Source organism: Melampsora larici-populina (assembly GCF_000204055.1).
Source record: "Melampsora larici-populina 98AG31 unplaced genomic scaffold MELLAscaffold_33, whole genome shotgun sequence".
NCBI classification, from domain to species: domain Eukaryota; kingdom Fungi; phylum Basidiomycota; class Pucciniomycetes; order Pucciniales; family Melampsoraceae; genus Melampsora; species Melampsora laricis-populina.
In genome coordinates, this window is record NW_006768797.1 from 111,578 (window position 1) to 129,365 (window position 17,788).

The window sequence follows — 17,788 nt, forward strand, 5'->3', positions numbered from 1 at the left end:
ATATATACAGAGTGTCCCTAATGTTTGCTTACTTAAATTTCTTCATTTGATCATTCCGTAGTCGACCTCAGTTCAACTGCCCAGTTTTGAAATCAAGTTTCAGTAATCCAAAATCCCTGAACCTCCTTTAAGAAACCCATCCTTGCTTACCTTAAACAAATGTAAGTGATCTTGTTGGGTTATCACATTCAGGTCTCGCGACACAAAGTTGGACGAGACCTCTGTTCATCTTAGGAAAACGGGAGACTTATATATATTCCATTTCATTCTTGATCCTTAGGTTTCATTGTATTCTATATTCCACGTAACCAGAGGAATATCTTAGGACTACTACTGAGTAAGTAACTACACCTTTTAGGCTTTAGCAGCGATTCTTAGAGCCACCCTGACACAATTGGTTGGCTATAAACAGGCCGTGCTCGTAGACCGTACTCCTGGCCAACCGGATCTTACCTATCTATCAAAACTAACCATGTGAGTATTTTATCATTTTATTATTTCACTGACTCTCATGCTCAACCAATCCAAAATCTCACTGCGAGTTCCTTTCTTCTCTCCCAGATTAAATTCGCAATAAATTCGCGACTGCAAATCTTCAAATCTTCACAATAAACAAAGCTTCGTCAATAAATCAACAATATGGTCAGTTAAAGTTGAAGCAAAAGATCTTTTATCAGGATGTAATCATTGAAATCCAATACGCCTTTTGCTTATTCTAGATCATCAAGATTGCTTCTACATTTGCTGTGTTCAGCTTGACCCTCCTAGGAATGATGCCATCCATTGTAGTTGCATCAGCAAGGGATTCCTGCGTCCCGCGATGCGCTCCTGGCATCCCAACACCCTGCATCAACACACAGAGCTCTGTAACAGGAAAGGCCATCTGTGTTAAGGATGGAGCAGTTGGTAATACTCAGAAGTGGAGACCAGCATGTAAAAATGGCAGTGTTCGAAGTTGTCCTGATAATGGTGGCCCTCCTAATTGTGATGGCTGTCCTAAACAAGTGGCTTTTCGTAAAAATCCACATTGAGATATCCACTCTACAGTAGCGCTAGTTTAGCAGTGATCTAAAGATCAATAAAGTGCAAACAACTCACATGAGTAGTTTTTTCCGCGTGCACTTCCAGGCACACATGTAACACTTGCAAGTATTCTGTGGCTCTCCCTTCAATGACCTCCCTCTTGAAACAGCCATTTACTTTCAATGTATCCTCTATGTTTTTTTCAAACGTCCTCTGCTCATATCTCCAGTGGTTTCTTTACCACTTCAAGTAAATCAGATCACCTCTGATCTATAGCGGTAGGTAGACTCAGACTAACTTCATTCACTTATTCAAATATTGGTTGATCAAGGATGCAGCGATATACTTTTTCATGTGTGGTTCTTTGCAGCGAGATGAACCTAAGAAACATGTCAACTCGAGATTCATTTCCTTGAATGAATCAAACCTGAATCTACAACCAATTCAAGTCTTTCTGATACCACTCCTTTTGCCAAAGGACCTATATACTTCTTTCAAATCAATTGCATATGTGCAGATATGAAAAAACGATGATATGCAGTTATTTTACAAACGAGACTAATTACTCCATCTTGAACTCAAAATAAAGGAAACATGAAAGAGAAAAAAGAAGTAGCTTACCAAGAGGAGAAATCTGATCATCTCATAATTTACTCGACATCCCTAATGCAATCTTCATTTGTTGTCGAACTCCTAAATCTAACATAACCTCCTCACTACCACCAGGTATGGAGACACTCTTCACTTCACGCCAAATACGTTCAACCCTAGAAAAGAATATGATATGGATTAATATGGAAGGTAAAAATCGTGAAGGATATGTGACGTGAATTGAGGAAATTCTTCTCCACTCACTTCTCACCCAATCCACCTCGAGTATATCCTAATCCACCAAAGATCTGGACTGCCTCTCTTGCCGCATACTCGAGAACGATACTACAATGAGCTTTCAATAAGGCGGTTTGACCACCTAACTTTTTACTTCCCTCCTCCGGACTTAGATGATCCAATTGGTATACTATAGCTTCTATCCATGCTTGCTGAGACTCAACCAGACGAGCCATATGACCTAGCTTATTTCTGATGACTCCTAATTCAATCAATGGTGCATTAAAGACTCGACGTTTAGAAGCATATTCGATGGAGTCCTCGATACAAATCCTTGAGAGTCGGTTTGCTAGAAAAGCTAGATTAAGTCTGGGGACCCAAATCAAAACAAAGACGGATTCAGATGCCTGAACTGGAGCAGGTAAAGAATAAAACTTATGATAGCGAGATACGCACCTCTCATGGTTGAAATTGGACATTATGTATTTAAACCCTTCGTTTTCTACCCCGACAAGATTTCTAATAGAAAAGAACAAAAGTTGTAGAGGAGGACCTAAGACATATTGAAATGAAGATGATTTCACGACTTACTCAATTGGAACTTTTACTTGATTAAACACAACACGACTAGAGTTGATCCAACTGATCAGTCACCAATACTGACTTCAAGATGATTGTGCATATTCTTACGTCGTACCACTCGCCCAACCACCGCCCACAATCATCTTGCTCGCCTTCACACCTTCTGTTAATGGGATTATAAGTACACTAGCCGATCATAGGTGAGACACATCAGTTTGGATGTATATCTCCTTAGATAAGATCAACGAGGAAAAAATTACAGTACCTGATCCCCGTTGGATCTCCAGGTTTACCTCTGGTACGCACCGCCGTTGCAAAATAATCGCTCCAAACTCCATTAGTGATCCCTGTTGCGAGGTGAATGCAGGGTCAATAACATACCCGACCGAAACAGTATATGGAACCCCAAACCCAACTCACATTTCTTTGTACCTGAATAATCGGTGAACAAAAATCAACATGATCATGTAAACCCACAAGATGTATATGAAGCAAAGATAAAAACGAAATATTAACCGGTGACAATCCAATGCTTTCCATCCGAACTTTTCACGGCTGATGTTGATAGATTTTTCACATCACTACCTGCATCAGGTTCAGTGATGGCAATACAAATCCGTTTCGATCCATCCAAGAGTGATGGCAGGATTCTGTCTTTCAATTCTGTCGAAGCGTATTTCCAAATCAATGGCGCAGCCTGAGATGGGATTAAGTATATTCAAAAGGTCAATATCAGATTTTCCGAAGTTTGTAATTATGTGGAAGACATACATAAGAAATACCAGCAAATAATCCTGCAATCGATCTGACAGAGGAGTGAGTGAAGTGAGAAGAGGTGAGATAAATTCTTCTTTGCGTAGATCTAAGAGAAACTAATCGGACCCTGATGCACCACATCTCGCCATCTCATCTTGTACGACCAAATCATGAAATCCATTCCATTCTTCAGGTTTGATATCTGCCATGATTTTCCCATGCTTAGTCCATTCTTTGGGGATTCTTGAACCTCCAATTTGTGGCAACTGATAGGGAAAAAAGTCGATTGGGTCAGAGTTCAGATTATGATCAAAAAATCAAATTAAATGAATAACACACTAGAAGCCCATCAGCAGCAGCTTGTTTATAGGTTTTGTGATCGATTGAATAATCTGTCGTTTGTAGTGTAAAGGACAGTTTGATAAGATCAGTGATCAGAACATATGAATTAATCCATAGAAGTGATTTGTATTAACTTTCTGCCCATTCATGAGCTTGATCGACTAAATGTTTTTCCGTCCATTTCCTCACCGCAGCTCTCAATCTGACATGCGATTCTTGATAATAAGGCGAAGGAAGGCCCGTGTACCTGCAGGGGTTTTGAATCGCGTTATGTTATTTATTGTCTTGAAATTGTCTTTATTGTTTTAAATGAGATAGACCATTACCATGATGGTTCAGCAAAAGCTGTTGAGCAGTTACCATACGGTTTGGATGATTTCAACGCCATTTTGCTTTGGTTTTTGAATGATTCTGGTTTGAATTTTCCGTTGGAAGAAAATTGCAGAATGTCAATTACTATTGATATGAGAACATTCCATTTAGAACGACTAGATAGAGACTTACAATACTGATGATTCCAAGGTCCCTTGTTGATTGATCGTTTGATTATAATTTGCTGTGGTGCTCAGCCTCGAAGGGATCAGTGACATCATCGTATTCGGAGAGCATGGATGAGAATCGGGTGATGTACCGACTCAAGAACGGTACCGGTCTGATACTCGATTTTGATTGTGAATTTGTCCCACTGTCTTCGCTTTGTCCCAAGAAGATCGCTGAGTCGAAGAGACCACCTCAATCAAAGTCAACTGAGATACTTCATTATCAACTACGCATTTCCATCCTTCGAATCACTGAACATCTCAAAATATAATCGAAGAAAGTCATCATGGCTAGTGGTACAGGACAGGGTTACAACTACTATCCTCCATCCGAGTTACAAGCATATCAAGCATCTTATGCTGCCGGACCTCAACAAACTTATTCATCGGCTCCAAACCTTCATGCGTCTTCTTACTACGATCCAACTTCTTCAGCAGTTTCAGGTGCTGGTGCTTCCGGTTCGAATGTCGATCCAAGTTTCGATGCAAACGTAGCGGCTCAACAATCTATCTATACTCCTGATGCGGTTCAGAATCCCCATATCGTTCAAAAGGCTAATAAGGGAAAGGCTAGAACTACAGTGATTCGTAAAGCTGGTGGAGAAACTTGGGAAGATCAAACTTTGATGGAATGGGATCCTTGTTGAGTTTCACTTTCGTTCATTCATAAAGCTTCATTTCACTCAGCCTCACTCTCTTAATTCCTACATGTGATCGCTTATACTCTCATCTGTATCTCTCCCATGATCGAACAGCTCATTTTAGACTCTTCGTGGGAGACCTCGCACCAGAAGTTTCGGACGATGGTCTAGCAGCAGCATTCTCAAAATGGCCCTCTTTTGTCAAAGCAAGAGTAGTAAGAGATAAAGTCACCACTAAATCAAAAGGATATGGATTTGTATCATATAAAGATCCGGAAGATTTCATGAAAGCTTGGAAAGAGATGAATGGAAAATATGTAGGTAGTCGTCCGATTAAGATTTCAAAGGCTACTACCAAAGTAGGTGCTGTGAACATTGGAACCAAGAAGGCTAGGTTATTGGAAACTCGTAAGAAGAAACCAATTCAGGGTGTTGAACGTCTTAGGACTGGTGCTGGAGCGGTTTGGAAGAATGATAATCGTCCGTATGCTAGAAGATAGTCTCTTGTTGGTTTTGTATGTCTTGATGGTCAAGAAGTTATAGAATCATTTTCGGTGTTAATCAACGCTTCCTGGAGGTTTGGCACTTGTAGTATCTCCAACATGATTGGTCTGGGTCTGTTGTTACATCTACTATTTCGTTGTCACTCAATCTTATGCCCTGCCCAACATATTTTCATATCCATTACTCGTTGTCTTCAAACTTATGCTCAAAGTAACTAATTGCATAACACTCGGAATGAGCTCGCTCTCAAGTTTTGTCTTTGGTGTGATAGTACACTGCTTACATCAAGTCTATGTTTGACTGAGCCATGTTACTAAGCAGAATGTTGGCATCTTTACATGGGCACAATAGTTTTGGGTACATATTTTCTACGTAGCACAATACATCCAATCAAAGCAAACAAGGTGAGAATAACATAAGTCGACGATCTGATTATGAAGAAAGATGTGAGTTGAGCACTGACTTTGAGTTATAAACGCTCTTGCCAGCCTCCCAGCCAGGTACGTCTTCCATAATCTGTTTCTCACGTTCCAAGTTGGCTTGTTCTCTTCGAAATCGATCCCGATCTGATTCGGCGGTTAAGAAAGGTACCAAATGAATCCTTGACCAGATGTCCTCACGCTTCAATTCCCTACGATCGATTATATGAACCATCAGTTCTAAATCGCTGGAACACTAAGATCTGTGTATGAAGGAAACAAAATACATACTTTAACTCTTTGTTTCCTTGAGCATATCGATAGAAACCCCATGAACAGAGCAAGAAAGTTCCACCAAAGAGAACAGCACCGGATGGTCCTTTAACGGGTAAGTTACGCTTGAACTTGATGGGTTCGTATCCACCTGAATATTATCAAGAGTCGTGCGCGGTTCAGTGGTACACCTCATTGAATGGGATTGAGAAGAATATAGTGGCTTTGAATGGTTAACGAACCAACTGGTGGTAATTCCCTATCAAAGACAGTATAAATTCGTCAGAATCGTGTGCCAGAGATAGGAATGAGAGATGAAAGGAGGTACTGATGAGCTTACTGTTTATAGGGTACCGACATGAGTCCTCAAGTTGTTTCGGAAGTCAATTCAATATTCGTTCTTCAATCGAAACCTTTAGTTGAGCATCAAGAGTTCAAAGTTGAAGTGACAAGCCGATTATTATCGATCTCTCATACAAGGCTACGATATGCCTCTAGAGGAGCCGGAAGAATACGATACAAGCATATCTTGCTGATATAGACCTATAGCGAGCTGTAAATCTGAGGAATTTTGCAGGAATGGATCATCCAAGTGTCGAATTGTTTCTTCAGAAGTTGAATGAAAGGAAACAAGTTCTTCTAACTTAACTAAGTCCCCTCCTAGTTTCCGGGGGAAAAAAACGCAACAAACCCCGGAGGCACGGAGGGGACTTACCTGCAATGTCTGAATTCTTGGTGACAAGGGAAATTCCGTTTTGGTGGTAAAAAAAGGACCTCCAATAAAACATTTTTGTCCAAATATGAAATTCCTTGTATTTCTGATATGATGTGCGCCAGCTTCTGGCGCATCTTTCCCTCGTTTCACATTACTCCTTATGCATGAAACGCAAAACTTTTCATTGGCCTCCAAAAGAGCTCTTTTCGAAATTTTGGTTTTCTGGATTGCTGCGAGTTTACAGTTGTTGGTTCCATATGTAATCTTGAGTTTTGGAATCCATCAAACCACCTGAGCCTTGACAATCAAATATCGTCTCATTCTGACTGAACCCCTCAGCCATCTCGGTGATTTAGAGCCTGGTGATAGCCAGGTAGACCCTGAAGGGTCTCGCGGCAAAAACTAGGCTACCTAGGCAGGTATTTGATATAGAATCTCAAATGGTGAACACTATCATTGGACGTGTCCACTATATATCTTGTCTACCTCCCTTATTGACTTTGGTTCTTTCCAGTCCGCGCTACAATTTCATTCTTTTCCTGTTCATCGTTCAATCAACAAGTTTCGTACCTGCTCCCTTCAATTTTTTACTACTTGCTAAATTCCTTACTTGTATCTTTTGTATCAATTCAAACCTCTGATTTACCCCGAATGTCATCTACCAATGTACCATCCAGTGTCCTGCCAGCTCGCGAAGGGCCCCAAGAAGCCCAACATGGGCGAGAAGCACAACAAGACCCAAAGACCCCAGACAAATCAAAAAATCGCACAATTGACATCTGTGATTACATCCACAAGCTTGGGTCAAATCCGAAAAAATTCATACAAAACTTACTTGATTCTACTAAACCCGAGATCATCAAGAAGCGTCAATTTTGGGGGACATCTACAGGCTGGTCTTCAACCGAGAAGATCTTGCTCAGCATCAAGCGGCTAATCTTGGACGGGTCTGATCCGACTGATCTAGAAAGATGGAACAATTTTGTCCTGAGAGAGGTTAACAATTTTCTCTCGAAGCAGAACATGATCATAATGTTCGTTCCCAGACATCAATACTGACAAGGTCATCATATTTACAGGCGAAGGCAATTGTCAAACAAGAAGAGCTACCACGAGGAACAGGTCCAAAAGGTGCTTTCTATAGTGCTAATAAGATCGACGAATCATTCTTGGCGCCTGAAGCTGAAGAAACTCGCGCAAACCTCATTCGGAAAAGTATGCCATTCCTCCACGCATTGATCTACTCAAAAATCGAAGATGCCAACATAGCTCGTGAAAGAATTCGCTCTAATAAAGCATCCGACGAAATTGGCAAAGCAAGTGAAGCCGAACCAATAGAAACTTCAGCCTCAGCTCATCCGGCGGAGTTTCCTGAAACCCTTGAGGGAGTATCACATTCGGTTCCAATGGACAACACCTTGTTAGACTCTCATCGACTCAGACAAGTAAGCTGTTACACCTGAGTAACACTTGATGATTCATTCTGACTATTGCGACTGTAGATCCCGATAGCAGTGTTATCTATGATAGCTTTTGCTTGCAATCGGCGCTTCAACGGTCTGCAATTGCAGAACTCCTTGTCGTTTGTGGCGTGTGGAGTCTCGGATCGTGTGAATGACTATCTTCACTTCCTTGGATTAACCTCGTCTAGACAGACTGCTCTTTCCGCAATGGATACTCTAGGACTTGCCGCACAAAAGTCCATCAAACATTTGTGTTCTCAGTCTTACACCATCCGGCCATTCCTGGTCCTAGATAACATCGACATCCAAGCCCGTGTTCATGATCCTCGCATCGAATTGACCACAAAAATGTTTCACGGTTCATACGGGTATCTACATTTTCTTCCAGAGCATTTAGTCAAAGATATCAACCCTGCGGAAGCAAGTGTTGAAAACCTACTGAAATATGCCCGCCAAAGCCAAACGCAGCCCTTTGAAATAACTTCATTGCTTCCAAATCAAGATGAAAGCATGCATTGGACATGTGTACTCAAAGCACAGCTTTCCAAAGCACTACTTCGGTATGTACTCAAAAAAGACTCGCCTGGATATGAGTGTGCCAAAAGGGATTTAATCACATCGCCTCCTTCAATTGACCCGATTGAAATGTACACTCCAAATCTCCGGATGCTGAAGATGATGAGTGCATCTGACAATTCAGCGTCCGGAGTTGCTGAGATGCTTACCCAGTGTAATAAACAGACCGGTCAAGAATCTTCCACATTCAGTCAATGTCTACAAGTTATTGAGGGTGATATGGGCACCTGCCTCAATTTCGAGTCACTCGTACGTCAACGCTTTCCTGCTGGCTACGAGGAAGAGGCTCTACAAAACGTTCTCAACCTTCCTGGCCTATCACATACATTATGGAACATCTCCAGCAAGATACTGAGTCACCACTGGGGTGATCCACACGATAGCTCAAACACTGGGCTACATAGGACTGCTGCTGCACTTGGAATCAAAACTGACAAGCAACCCTCGCAGCAAGATTTCAATTCTTTGATGCAAGTGATTCATAAAGGTCACACCGCGACAATGGTGTTTTTGTTGAAGTATGTACAACTTCGCTTTAAAAGCACATATCTCTCAACAAAGTTCTGACCTATGCTTTTATCGTTCAGGCAAACAATCAAAGCTTTGCCCACTGATGTGACGCTCAAAACCCCGGGTGTAGCCCAATCTATCATAGATAAATGCTATGACAGGTATTTCACACGTCAGTCGTTGTTTGAAGCGTCAAAAACTGGCGACTGGACCATGTATAACATGCGTCTGAGGCTTCGGGACTTCGCTTCTGTAGTCGAGGGCGACAACGCAATGAGATCAGGAGATATTGGACGTGTGATGTTGATTTGGAAGAGGTGGGCGGTTCTGGCTCAGGGGGTCACTGGTCTCTCGCATTACGCCATCCATCTTCCTCGCTTCATCTTGATACTCGAGAAACACTTACCCAGGGGGTTGGCCAAAGCAATCAAGCACTCGTTGCTCATTCCCACAGGTGGCCAAGCAGGTCACTGGGTCGCGAAAGACTTCTATCTTGAGATACAAAACTATTGGCTTAAGTATTTCTTTAATAATTCGGTAAGCATCTGCCCTTTTCATATGCACACTCTTCACTAGGTGACCCAACTTCTCATTCAAAGGGTCAAGGAACGCAGATCGAACGTCTCATGGAGAGGTTTTCTATCATCATACCTCTGGTCAGTCCAGAATCTCGCTTCAAGTGGTTGTAGAACTCTAAATCCAGAAGCTCGCTTCATAGATGTTGTAGAACTCAAACATTAATCACGTGTGATTTTTTAAACAGCTACGTCAACAAATTCAACAGCTGAAAGAACGTTCCGGCCTCAAAATCATCCATCAATCAAATACGAATCCTATCACCCCGGCCTCAATGCAATCATTTATGAACATGGCCCAAGTGCATATGTGTGATGTAGAAATTAAGGGTAACACAAGAGATACGGACGATAATGATGAAGTAGATGATATTGAAGCACTCGGGATAGATAAACTTAAAACCATCTTGAAGAACGAGTCACGGAAGAAAATCCCGTCTCGGTTCAGTTGGGGATCTATGAAAGAAAGGAATTCGTATGCCGATGAATGTGTTAGATCTGATGATGATTAGCATGTTAAGGACAAAGTAGATTGCACATGTTGGACTGACCTCCTTGCTCGAAAGGTCCAGTTGACGCTGTTTCAACTTTGTCTCTTTCGCTTTCTGTTTGTCAATAGCCTTCTGAACTCGTACTCGCTTGCGCTCGGCAATCACTGCCTTTTTCTCATCACTTTCTAACTGTTTGAGTCGCATGTGCTCTATGTGTTCCTCCTCAATCAGATTCATATCCAAAATTTCTTGATCAAGTTTAATCTGCTCTTCTTCTAACTCTTCTTGATGCTTGAGATATACTGTTGATCTCATCCACATATCAATACATTCTTTTACCAATGAGAATTGACCGGGAAGTGTCTCCCCACCTAGAACCTCGCGTATGAATACCCCGTTGTGGATAGCTTCATAGTTTTTGACTATTTGCCACGTATCTTCGCGATTGAAGAGCGCTTCAGGGACCATGTGTGAACCTGTTGGATAAGTTCTTCGAAAAAGATCCTCAAATTTTCCAACCAGAATCACAGCAAGGTCAATCTTTGGCACACTTAGACGTATTGGGTCGTTTTTCTTGCATACCAATGGCACGTCGGCCGAAATCTTGTGTTTGTTTTTCTTTTGTGGAATTCCGAAACGACTAACATCCTCAGGGTGTGTAGGAGAAGAAGTCATGAGTGCATCAAAGTCTGAGGCCTTGGTAGACGGGAGCAAACGTATAATCCGAGTGCATCCTTCAGGATCGCATTGTGAACACCTACACAGAGGCATCTTTTCTGATACCTCACGTTCAATCTCATCGAGGTATTCAGGATCAGAAAGAGATACGGGTATGTAGCCTTTCCTGTGGGCTCGTTTTTGTGGTACACAGGCGATATCAGATCTCCTACAACAAATCACATATTGATGATGGACTCACAAGCTATCAACTGAATACGCCGCTCGAAGACAACAAGGTGTCACTTGAAGAGCGTGCATTCGATCTTCATCAGGCATATTGGGTCCCACCTTGAACTCCTCTACCGAGTTCGATCCTGTAGTCATAGATGGCTGAACAAAATGAATTACTAGGCCATCCCGACTACCGCGGCCTGCTCGTCCGGCCATTTGATTGGATTCAGCTGGGTCCATGGCCCCCATGATAATGACTACCCTGACACGTGTCCAATTCTGACCCATACCAAGGGCTGAAGTACATGACAAGATTGGGAATTTTCCATCGCCATATTCGTCCACACGCGTAAGTTGATCTTTATCACCAGTGACTGAGTGATAGCGTCGGATAAAGGTGCTATTGCCATTACATGAATCTTTTGTGTCACCACGTGCTTTACACACCACATCAATCACAGTCCCAGTAGCATTTCGAGTGCCGGAGTAAATTAGCATAGGAGTTGTGTCAGCATCCGATACAACCGATGCTGGAGAGAATAGACAATCAAGATCCTCGGCTGTAATTAAAGGACGAGTGAGATACATGCGAATGAAACGGATCTCGGGACGAGTGAGTTCGCCCTGGATCACTGTCATGTTCTTCGGCATGATATTAAGACTTCGCTGTATTGCCTTGATTGCAGCCGGTCAACAGGTCGCAGACATCAGCAGAACAGGGACCCCGTCGGTCGCCATGAGCTGCTGGCCGAGATTGCCATAAGATGACCTAAACAGACCAACATCTTCCGGTGTAAGATGCTTAGAGAAGTGTTTTGATTTCCCACTAGCCTGAAGTCCCCATAGATAGATGCAATGGGCTTCATCAACAACTTTTAATATAAGATGACGCTGAAAATCCTTGCTGTGATACAAGGTTTGAAAAGCCTCGCTATTTAGGAAAATCTCTGGGCTCTTTTCAAAAAATATGAATGTCAATTCGTTACCAAATCCCCTATTGGTTTCAGCATTTACTGACCAAGTAAATGAACAAATAGTGATGTTGCTTCAATTTTGCCAACTCTTCTGGACCAAACGTGGTCTTGGTGAGATTAATGGCCTTAATCCTGATTCGACTCTTCTCCAAGACCTGGGGTTATCATCAGTCACGAGTAAGATCAGAACAGGTGACTTGTTCTATTCAACATCATCAAAACTTAAACAATCACTGACCTGATTGTTTCCAAGTGTATCCAGAGGATTCAAAACCAAAACAACTGGTTTTTTGACCTTAGGGAACATGTGAAAAAATAACTCCGGAACTCGGGTCTTTCCAGAGCCTGTTCCAGCTAAAAGAAACGTGTGGTCCCCGTTGACCAGGCTGACCGTAGTGTTGATCTGAACATCTGTCCCTTCTTGATGAGGATACTTTTCTCGAAAACGGGTAGAGGCTGCTTCTTTCTGCTCCACTGTGCTGGATTGCAGCAGCTTCTTGGTAAGCGTTGGCGTTTCAATCTTTAACGCTGGAGTTGATAGACCGACGTCAAGAATGTCAGTAAGGTTGACATTCTTTTCTACAGTGCTTCAAGTTCGCCTTTTCGGTTGGGACATGTTTGCACAGAACCACAGGAAATGTTTGATAAATTTTGGACCGCAAGATGGGGAGATCGGATTCGGATGAAGACAAACTTCAAGCAAACTCCAAGGAGTCAATCCGTATCCTCATAATGGCATTGACCAATTTGAATACCCCTGGACCCTTTTGTGATTCTCATGTTTCAAAGATACATGTGTTACAGAGCGTGTACTATCAGCCGCAGTCGCGACTTTGAATTTCGAAAAGAGCTCTTTTGGAGGCCAATGAAAAGTTTTGCGTTTCATGCATAAGGAGTAATGTGAAACGAGGGAAAGATGCGCCAGAAGCTGGCGCACATCATATCAGAAATACAAGGAATTTCATACTTGGACAAAAATGTTTTATTGGAGGTCCTTTTTTTACCACCAAAACGGAATTTCCCTCGTCACCAAGAATTCAGACATTGCAGGTAAGTCCCCTCCGTGCCTCCGGGGTTTGTTGCGTTTTTTTCCCCCGGACACTAGGAGGGGACTTAGTTAAGTTAGCAAGTTCTTAAAGATTGATAAAAACCACGGGAATGATATCAGAGGGACATACTCATCAAGTGTGACCCAGGATATCTTTATACAGGCATCACACAGAGCGTAGCATTGAGAAAGCCAAAATCTCAACACTACAAAGTTAAAATGAATTGACAGCAGAAAGTGCTTCTCGTCTACATAGGCAAGATATGGTGAACCACTAGCCAAAGAAAAATAAATATCAATCTTGAAATTTTCTTTCTGGATCAATTATAATCGTAAGGTGGACTGAATGTTAGGATTGAGGGGGAAAACGTGGTCGGGATCTTGCCATCCTTGGATCTTCAAAATATGCAAGACTCAGTCTCTACATCGACGAGCAAATCTCATTCTCCCAAATATTCAACACGACCCGTGTATAGTCTGTGTTGATTGGTATGACTCTGAGTAAGTCTGATTAATTATTCTGCGAGGTTTATTCAACTCCCAAAGATTTCCCCACGTCCATCAGCCATCCTTTTGGTCAGATAGTCATGTGCTCTTGACCTGATCACAAAACTAAGATGACAAAGTTTCAGGTGACAATCTATAGGGCGCTTTGAAGAAACATGTGATGAGTAGAATATTATTGGATCTCAAATAAGAGCCGACTAAGAACAAAAATCGTCATGCCCGTTGCCCTTGTTGACTGGGACTCCAAGTTTCTTACTTTACATAGTTCAAGGGATCCTTGCCGGGCTCTCAACTAAAAGATGGCGAGGAAATTATTCAGGACAAAGTAGATAGAACTCGGTGCCTGACGAAGAACTTAATGCCAAACTCGTCCATGCGCTCCTTTGCGTATGAAGTCAGAGAACCTCCTTAGCAAGATCTGGTGAGACGAAACTTGATATAAATACTCACCCTTTTGCTCACCACAAAACATTTCTAATCATCATTCCATTGATATCATTTTATCCACTCTAACATTCACAAACACATTCACCACTACTATTCCTACTAGTCTTTTGAAAACCATTCTTATCTTATCTTGACTACCTATTCGAAAGCCACACACTCTTATCTTCTTATCTTTACCCCTTCCCTTCGACAATAATTCTCAATCATGAATTCTCAATCAAACCAGCCATGTCGTCGTGCACGATTTTTATCAGCGTTGAAGTTATCGGACAAGCCTAACAAGGTTGTCGGTATCTCGTCCTCGAATTTTAAAGTGAGTTTCGTAACTCTCTGTCAAAGGCATTGTGATCTTGTTAACTTTCTTTTCTTTTTGACTTTAGCGTGCCAAAGCATATGAAATGGCTCATCCAAAACCGGTTGTGAAACCCACACTGGTAAGCGTTGATGTCTTTTAATCGTCTCTACCGTTTCATTATTGGTCGTTAGAGCTCATCTCGGTTCTTTCAATTTTGCCCATTTAACAGGACCTAAGCGATCCACTGCTGGTCGCTTTGGCTCGAGCTGCAAACACCTCAACTTCCAACCGATACGCTGGTCAAAGATCCGTAAGTGATTTTCTCACTAACCTTTGTGATATTTTATCTTCATCTGATTTGATATGTATACTTCCTTCCCATAGACAAAGATTCCGGTCCGTGTTCCAGCCGGGTTCCCAGTCAATCAGAACTTTAGTCAACGGGTACATTGCACCTTCGATGATCTAAAGGACGAGACGGAAGAAGTTGGTGCGGATGAAGATGACAATTTGGTTTGTTTATGTTCCACTTGATTGGTCCTATGTGGATATCGTTACATTTTCATTTTGTGTTTCATTATTGGTCATTGAAGCTCATCTCTTGTTTTTATTTTGTCGATTTAACAGGACCAATCCAATCCACTTTTGGCAGCTTTGGCTAGATCGGCGAACAACGCAACATCCCGCCGATATGCCAGCCAACGATCGGTAAGTAATATTCTCACCAACCTTTGGTCATCCATTATTCTGATCTGCTCTGACATAATATTTCCTTCACATAGACCAAAGTTCCTATCCGCGTTCCTGCTGGCTTCCCTGTGAATCAGAACTTCAGCCAAAACGTGATTCACACCTTTGATGATGTAAAGACCAAGGTGAAAGTTGAGGGACCCAGTGCGGATAAGGTTGTTGTCTCGGTACGTCATGTTCGACTTGATTGATTTCTCCATCTCCGCGTACAACGTATTTTCTTGACAATGTTATACAATACTGATACTTCTATGTGATTTCTCTTCAGTCGTCAAAACACGGAAAGTCAAGGGGCACTGAATTTCCAAGATTAGACATGCCCGTGTCTCAAAATGATTCCAACTTGGTGGACTGGTCAACTTCTACGCCAGTCCGAGTTGCAAGAAAGAACAGACAAACACTGCCTAGCAGAGGGTCTTCAACCTTCTTCACACCTGGGCTCACCGTCTCCTCTTCTTCGGCCACATCAAGTGTGGTATCACCCATTGGCTCTGCTTCCAAGACGCCAACTTCCATTTCATCGGCAAGAAGAGTTGTATCCTCAACTGGACCAAGTTTGGCCACTCCAAGGTGGTTGAGTAAGAAACAAGCTACTTCAACACCAAAGGAGAAGCTTTACACGATCCACGAAGCTTTACTTTCCCCTTTTGGCTTACCTTCTTCGGCTCCCGAGGTGATTCACGGTGGTAAAACGCACGCTGAAGTTTTGGCTGGGTTAGAATTTTTGAACAAATTCTACAGTGAAATGTGAATGGTGACAGTGGAATTTCTTCATGTCCAGACTTGATTCCTCCTGTGTACATATTTTTTTCAATTTGTTTCCTCGAGTGTTTTTCTTATTTTTTTCGTCTACATTGTTTTTCTTATCTTGCAATAATTTTCTATCAATTTAATTCTCCTTCTTTGTTTCATCTAATCAAGTTCCCTTCATCTTCAATAAAGCAAAAACCAAACTTTGAATCATTTCGGATTTTTTGAAATATTGAATATCCTCAGTTCAGTAGGATTTATTTGGATTAGTCTTACCAAGCACAAAGATATCAATAAGAAAACTCTATAAAGCTTTAAAAAGTATAAAAAAAGACATGCAATCTTCGCAGTTGAAACTTGGGGCGCGTCTTGTGAGCCAAAACACCAAGAAAAAGTCTCCAAATGTAATTCAAGACTTGATTTTGAAAACAGTAATGACTGCACCATTCAGAAAGTGGGTCACACAGCTCTTTCATTTACACTGCGTCTAAGTAGGAAAGGGCAAAATGAGTAGAAAAAGGAAAAAAAAAGTGAAATTTCTTGATGAAAACAGAAATCAAGATGGTGATACACTACAAGAAACATAACATTTTCTGGGCAGAAAATTAAATTATTTGTATACAAAAATCTGGAAAGGTCAGAAACAGAGCAAAAAATATGCAAAAATATGCATTCTGTTCCTTGGTTTGAGATCTCCAATCTGCATATTTTTCCGTATTTTTGGGGTTCATATTGGTGAGTGTACTAACAATAAACCCTCATAATCACCAGATTACCACCTGTAACAGATGCTGGAATTTGGCTGATCAATGCTGAGAGAAAATTTTGATTACTACAAAACCCCATAACTTTGTCAATTCTGGCTCAAAACACTCGATTTTGAGTGCATTGGAAAGCTGGTATTTGCCTGAAGATAGTTCATAAATGAACCAAATACGTGGCGGGCCGGAAAAGAAAGATATCCCCAATGAAATCAAATTTCACATATCATTGAATAGAATGTCAGCCATTGGGATTACACATTTTGAGTCAATACGAAAGTTGTAGTTCAGGAATTCAGCTTTCTAATGCACCCAAAATCGAGTGTTTTGAGCCAGAATTGACAAAGTTATGGGGTTTTATAGTAATCAAAACTTTCTCTCAGCACTGATCAGCCAAATTCCAGCATCTGTTACAGGTGGTAATCTGGTGATTATGAGGGTTTATTGTTAGTACACTCACCAATATGAACCCCAAAAATACGGAAAAATATGCAGATTGGAGATCTCATACCAAGGAACAGGATGCATATTTTTTCACATTTTTTGCTCTGTTTCTGACCTTTCCAGATTTTTGTATACAAATAATTTAATTTTCTGCCCAGAAAATGTTATGTTTCTTGTAGTGATAGATGCTTAGGGCATGTTCACTTCACGAATAAGGGCTTTCTTGAATGTTGATAAATCACATTCTTTGAAATGTGTTTGATTTCTTATTTACAAAATCACAGAATGCTTGAAAAAAGTCTTTTTTTGGCACTTTTCAAGAATTTGATAATATCACATTTTTTGCTCTTGAAATCACATTCTGCCTCAACTTTTCCCACCTATCATTTCATTTGTGAACTTATCCTGAAATCTCACAATGTACCTTCCACCGTACAGGACCCCTCAAATATTTCCCAAGTCCCCATTCATTGTACACAGCTCCCAAAATCCAACATCCACCACTCTCCTCAAAAACCGTCTTTGATTCATCCTCAATTGATCTCATCCTCAACCCAAGTCACCTTTACACAAGCACAGGAACCTAATCTGATTTTCATTTTGAAGTGAGGCAAGTAGCCATTTGATAAAGCTTTACTGTCATAAGATGATGTAGCTAAACACTGTTTCTCACTCAAACTGAGT

At 41.4% G+C, this 17,788-nt stretch overlaps 2 protein-coding genes across 2 annotated transcripts in view; one reads left to right on the forward strand and one right to left on the reverse strand.

Annotated features, from left to right (window-relative positions):
- Positions 1-639: 639 nt before the first annotated feature.
- MELLADRAFT_108910 (uncharacterized protein) lies at positions 640-1,031 on the forward strand (the record flags this gene model as incomplete). The annotated part of the gene is made up of 2 exons (XM_007412791.1): positions 640-642; positions 720-1,031. The coding sequence occupies 2 exons, from the start codon at positions 640-642 to the stop codon at positions 1,029-1,031; spliced, it is 315 nt and encodes a 104-aa protein (XP_007412853.1).
- A 635-nt stretch (positions 1,032-1,666) lies between these two features.
- Positions 1,667-17,788, reverse strand: part of MELLADRAFT_37823 (uncharacterized protein) — a gene marked incomplete at both ends in the record, with an annotated part of 37,915 nt that continues 21,793 nt past the window's right edge. The window contains 11 exons of the mRNA XM_007412935.1: positions 1,667-1,790; positions 1,879-2,220; positions 2,308-2,370; positions 2,443-2,478; positions 2,542-2,619; positions 2,699-2,780; positions 2,950-3,130; positions 3,205-3,238; positions 3,316-3,455; positions 3,529-3,581; positions 3,666-3,778. Of these exons, the coding sequence (XP_007412997.1) occupies positions 1,667-1,790; positions 1,879-2,220; positions 2,308-2,370; positions 2,443-2,478; positions 2,542-2,619; positions 2,699-2,780; positions 2,950-3,130; positions 3,205-3,238; positions 3,316-3,455; positions 3,529-3,581; positions 3,666-3,778 (1,246 nt within the window). The remainder of the gene's footprint in view (positions 1,791-1,878; positions 2,221-2,307; positions 2,371-2,442; positions 2,479-2,541; positions 2,620-2,698; positions 2,781-2,949; positions 3,131-3,204; positions 3,239-3,315; positions 3,456-3,528; positions 3,582-3,665; positions 3,779-17,788) is intronic.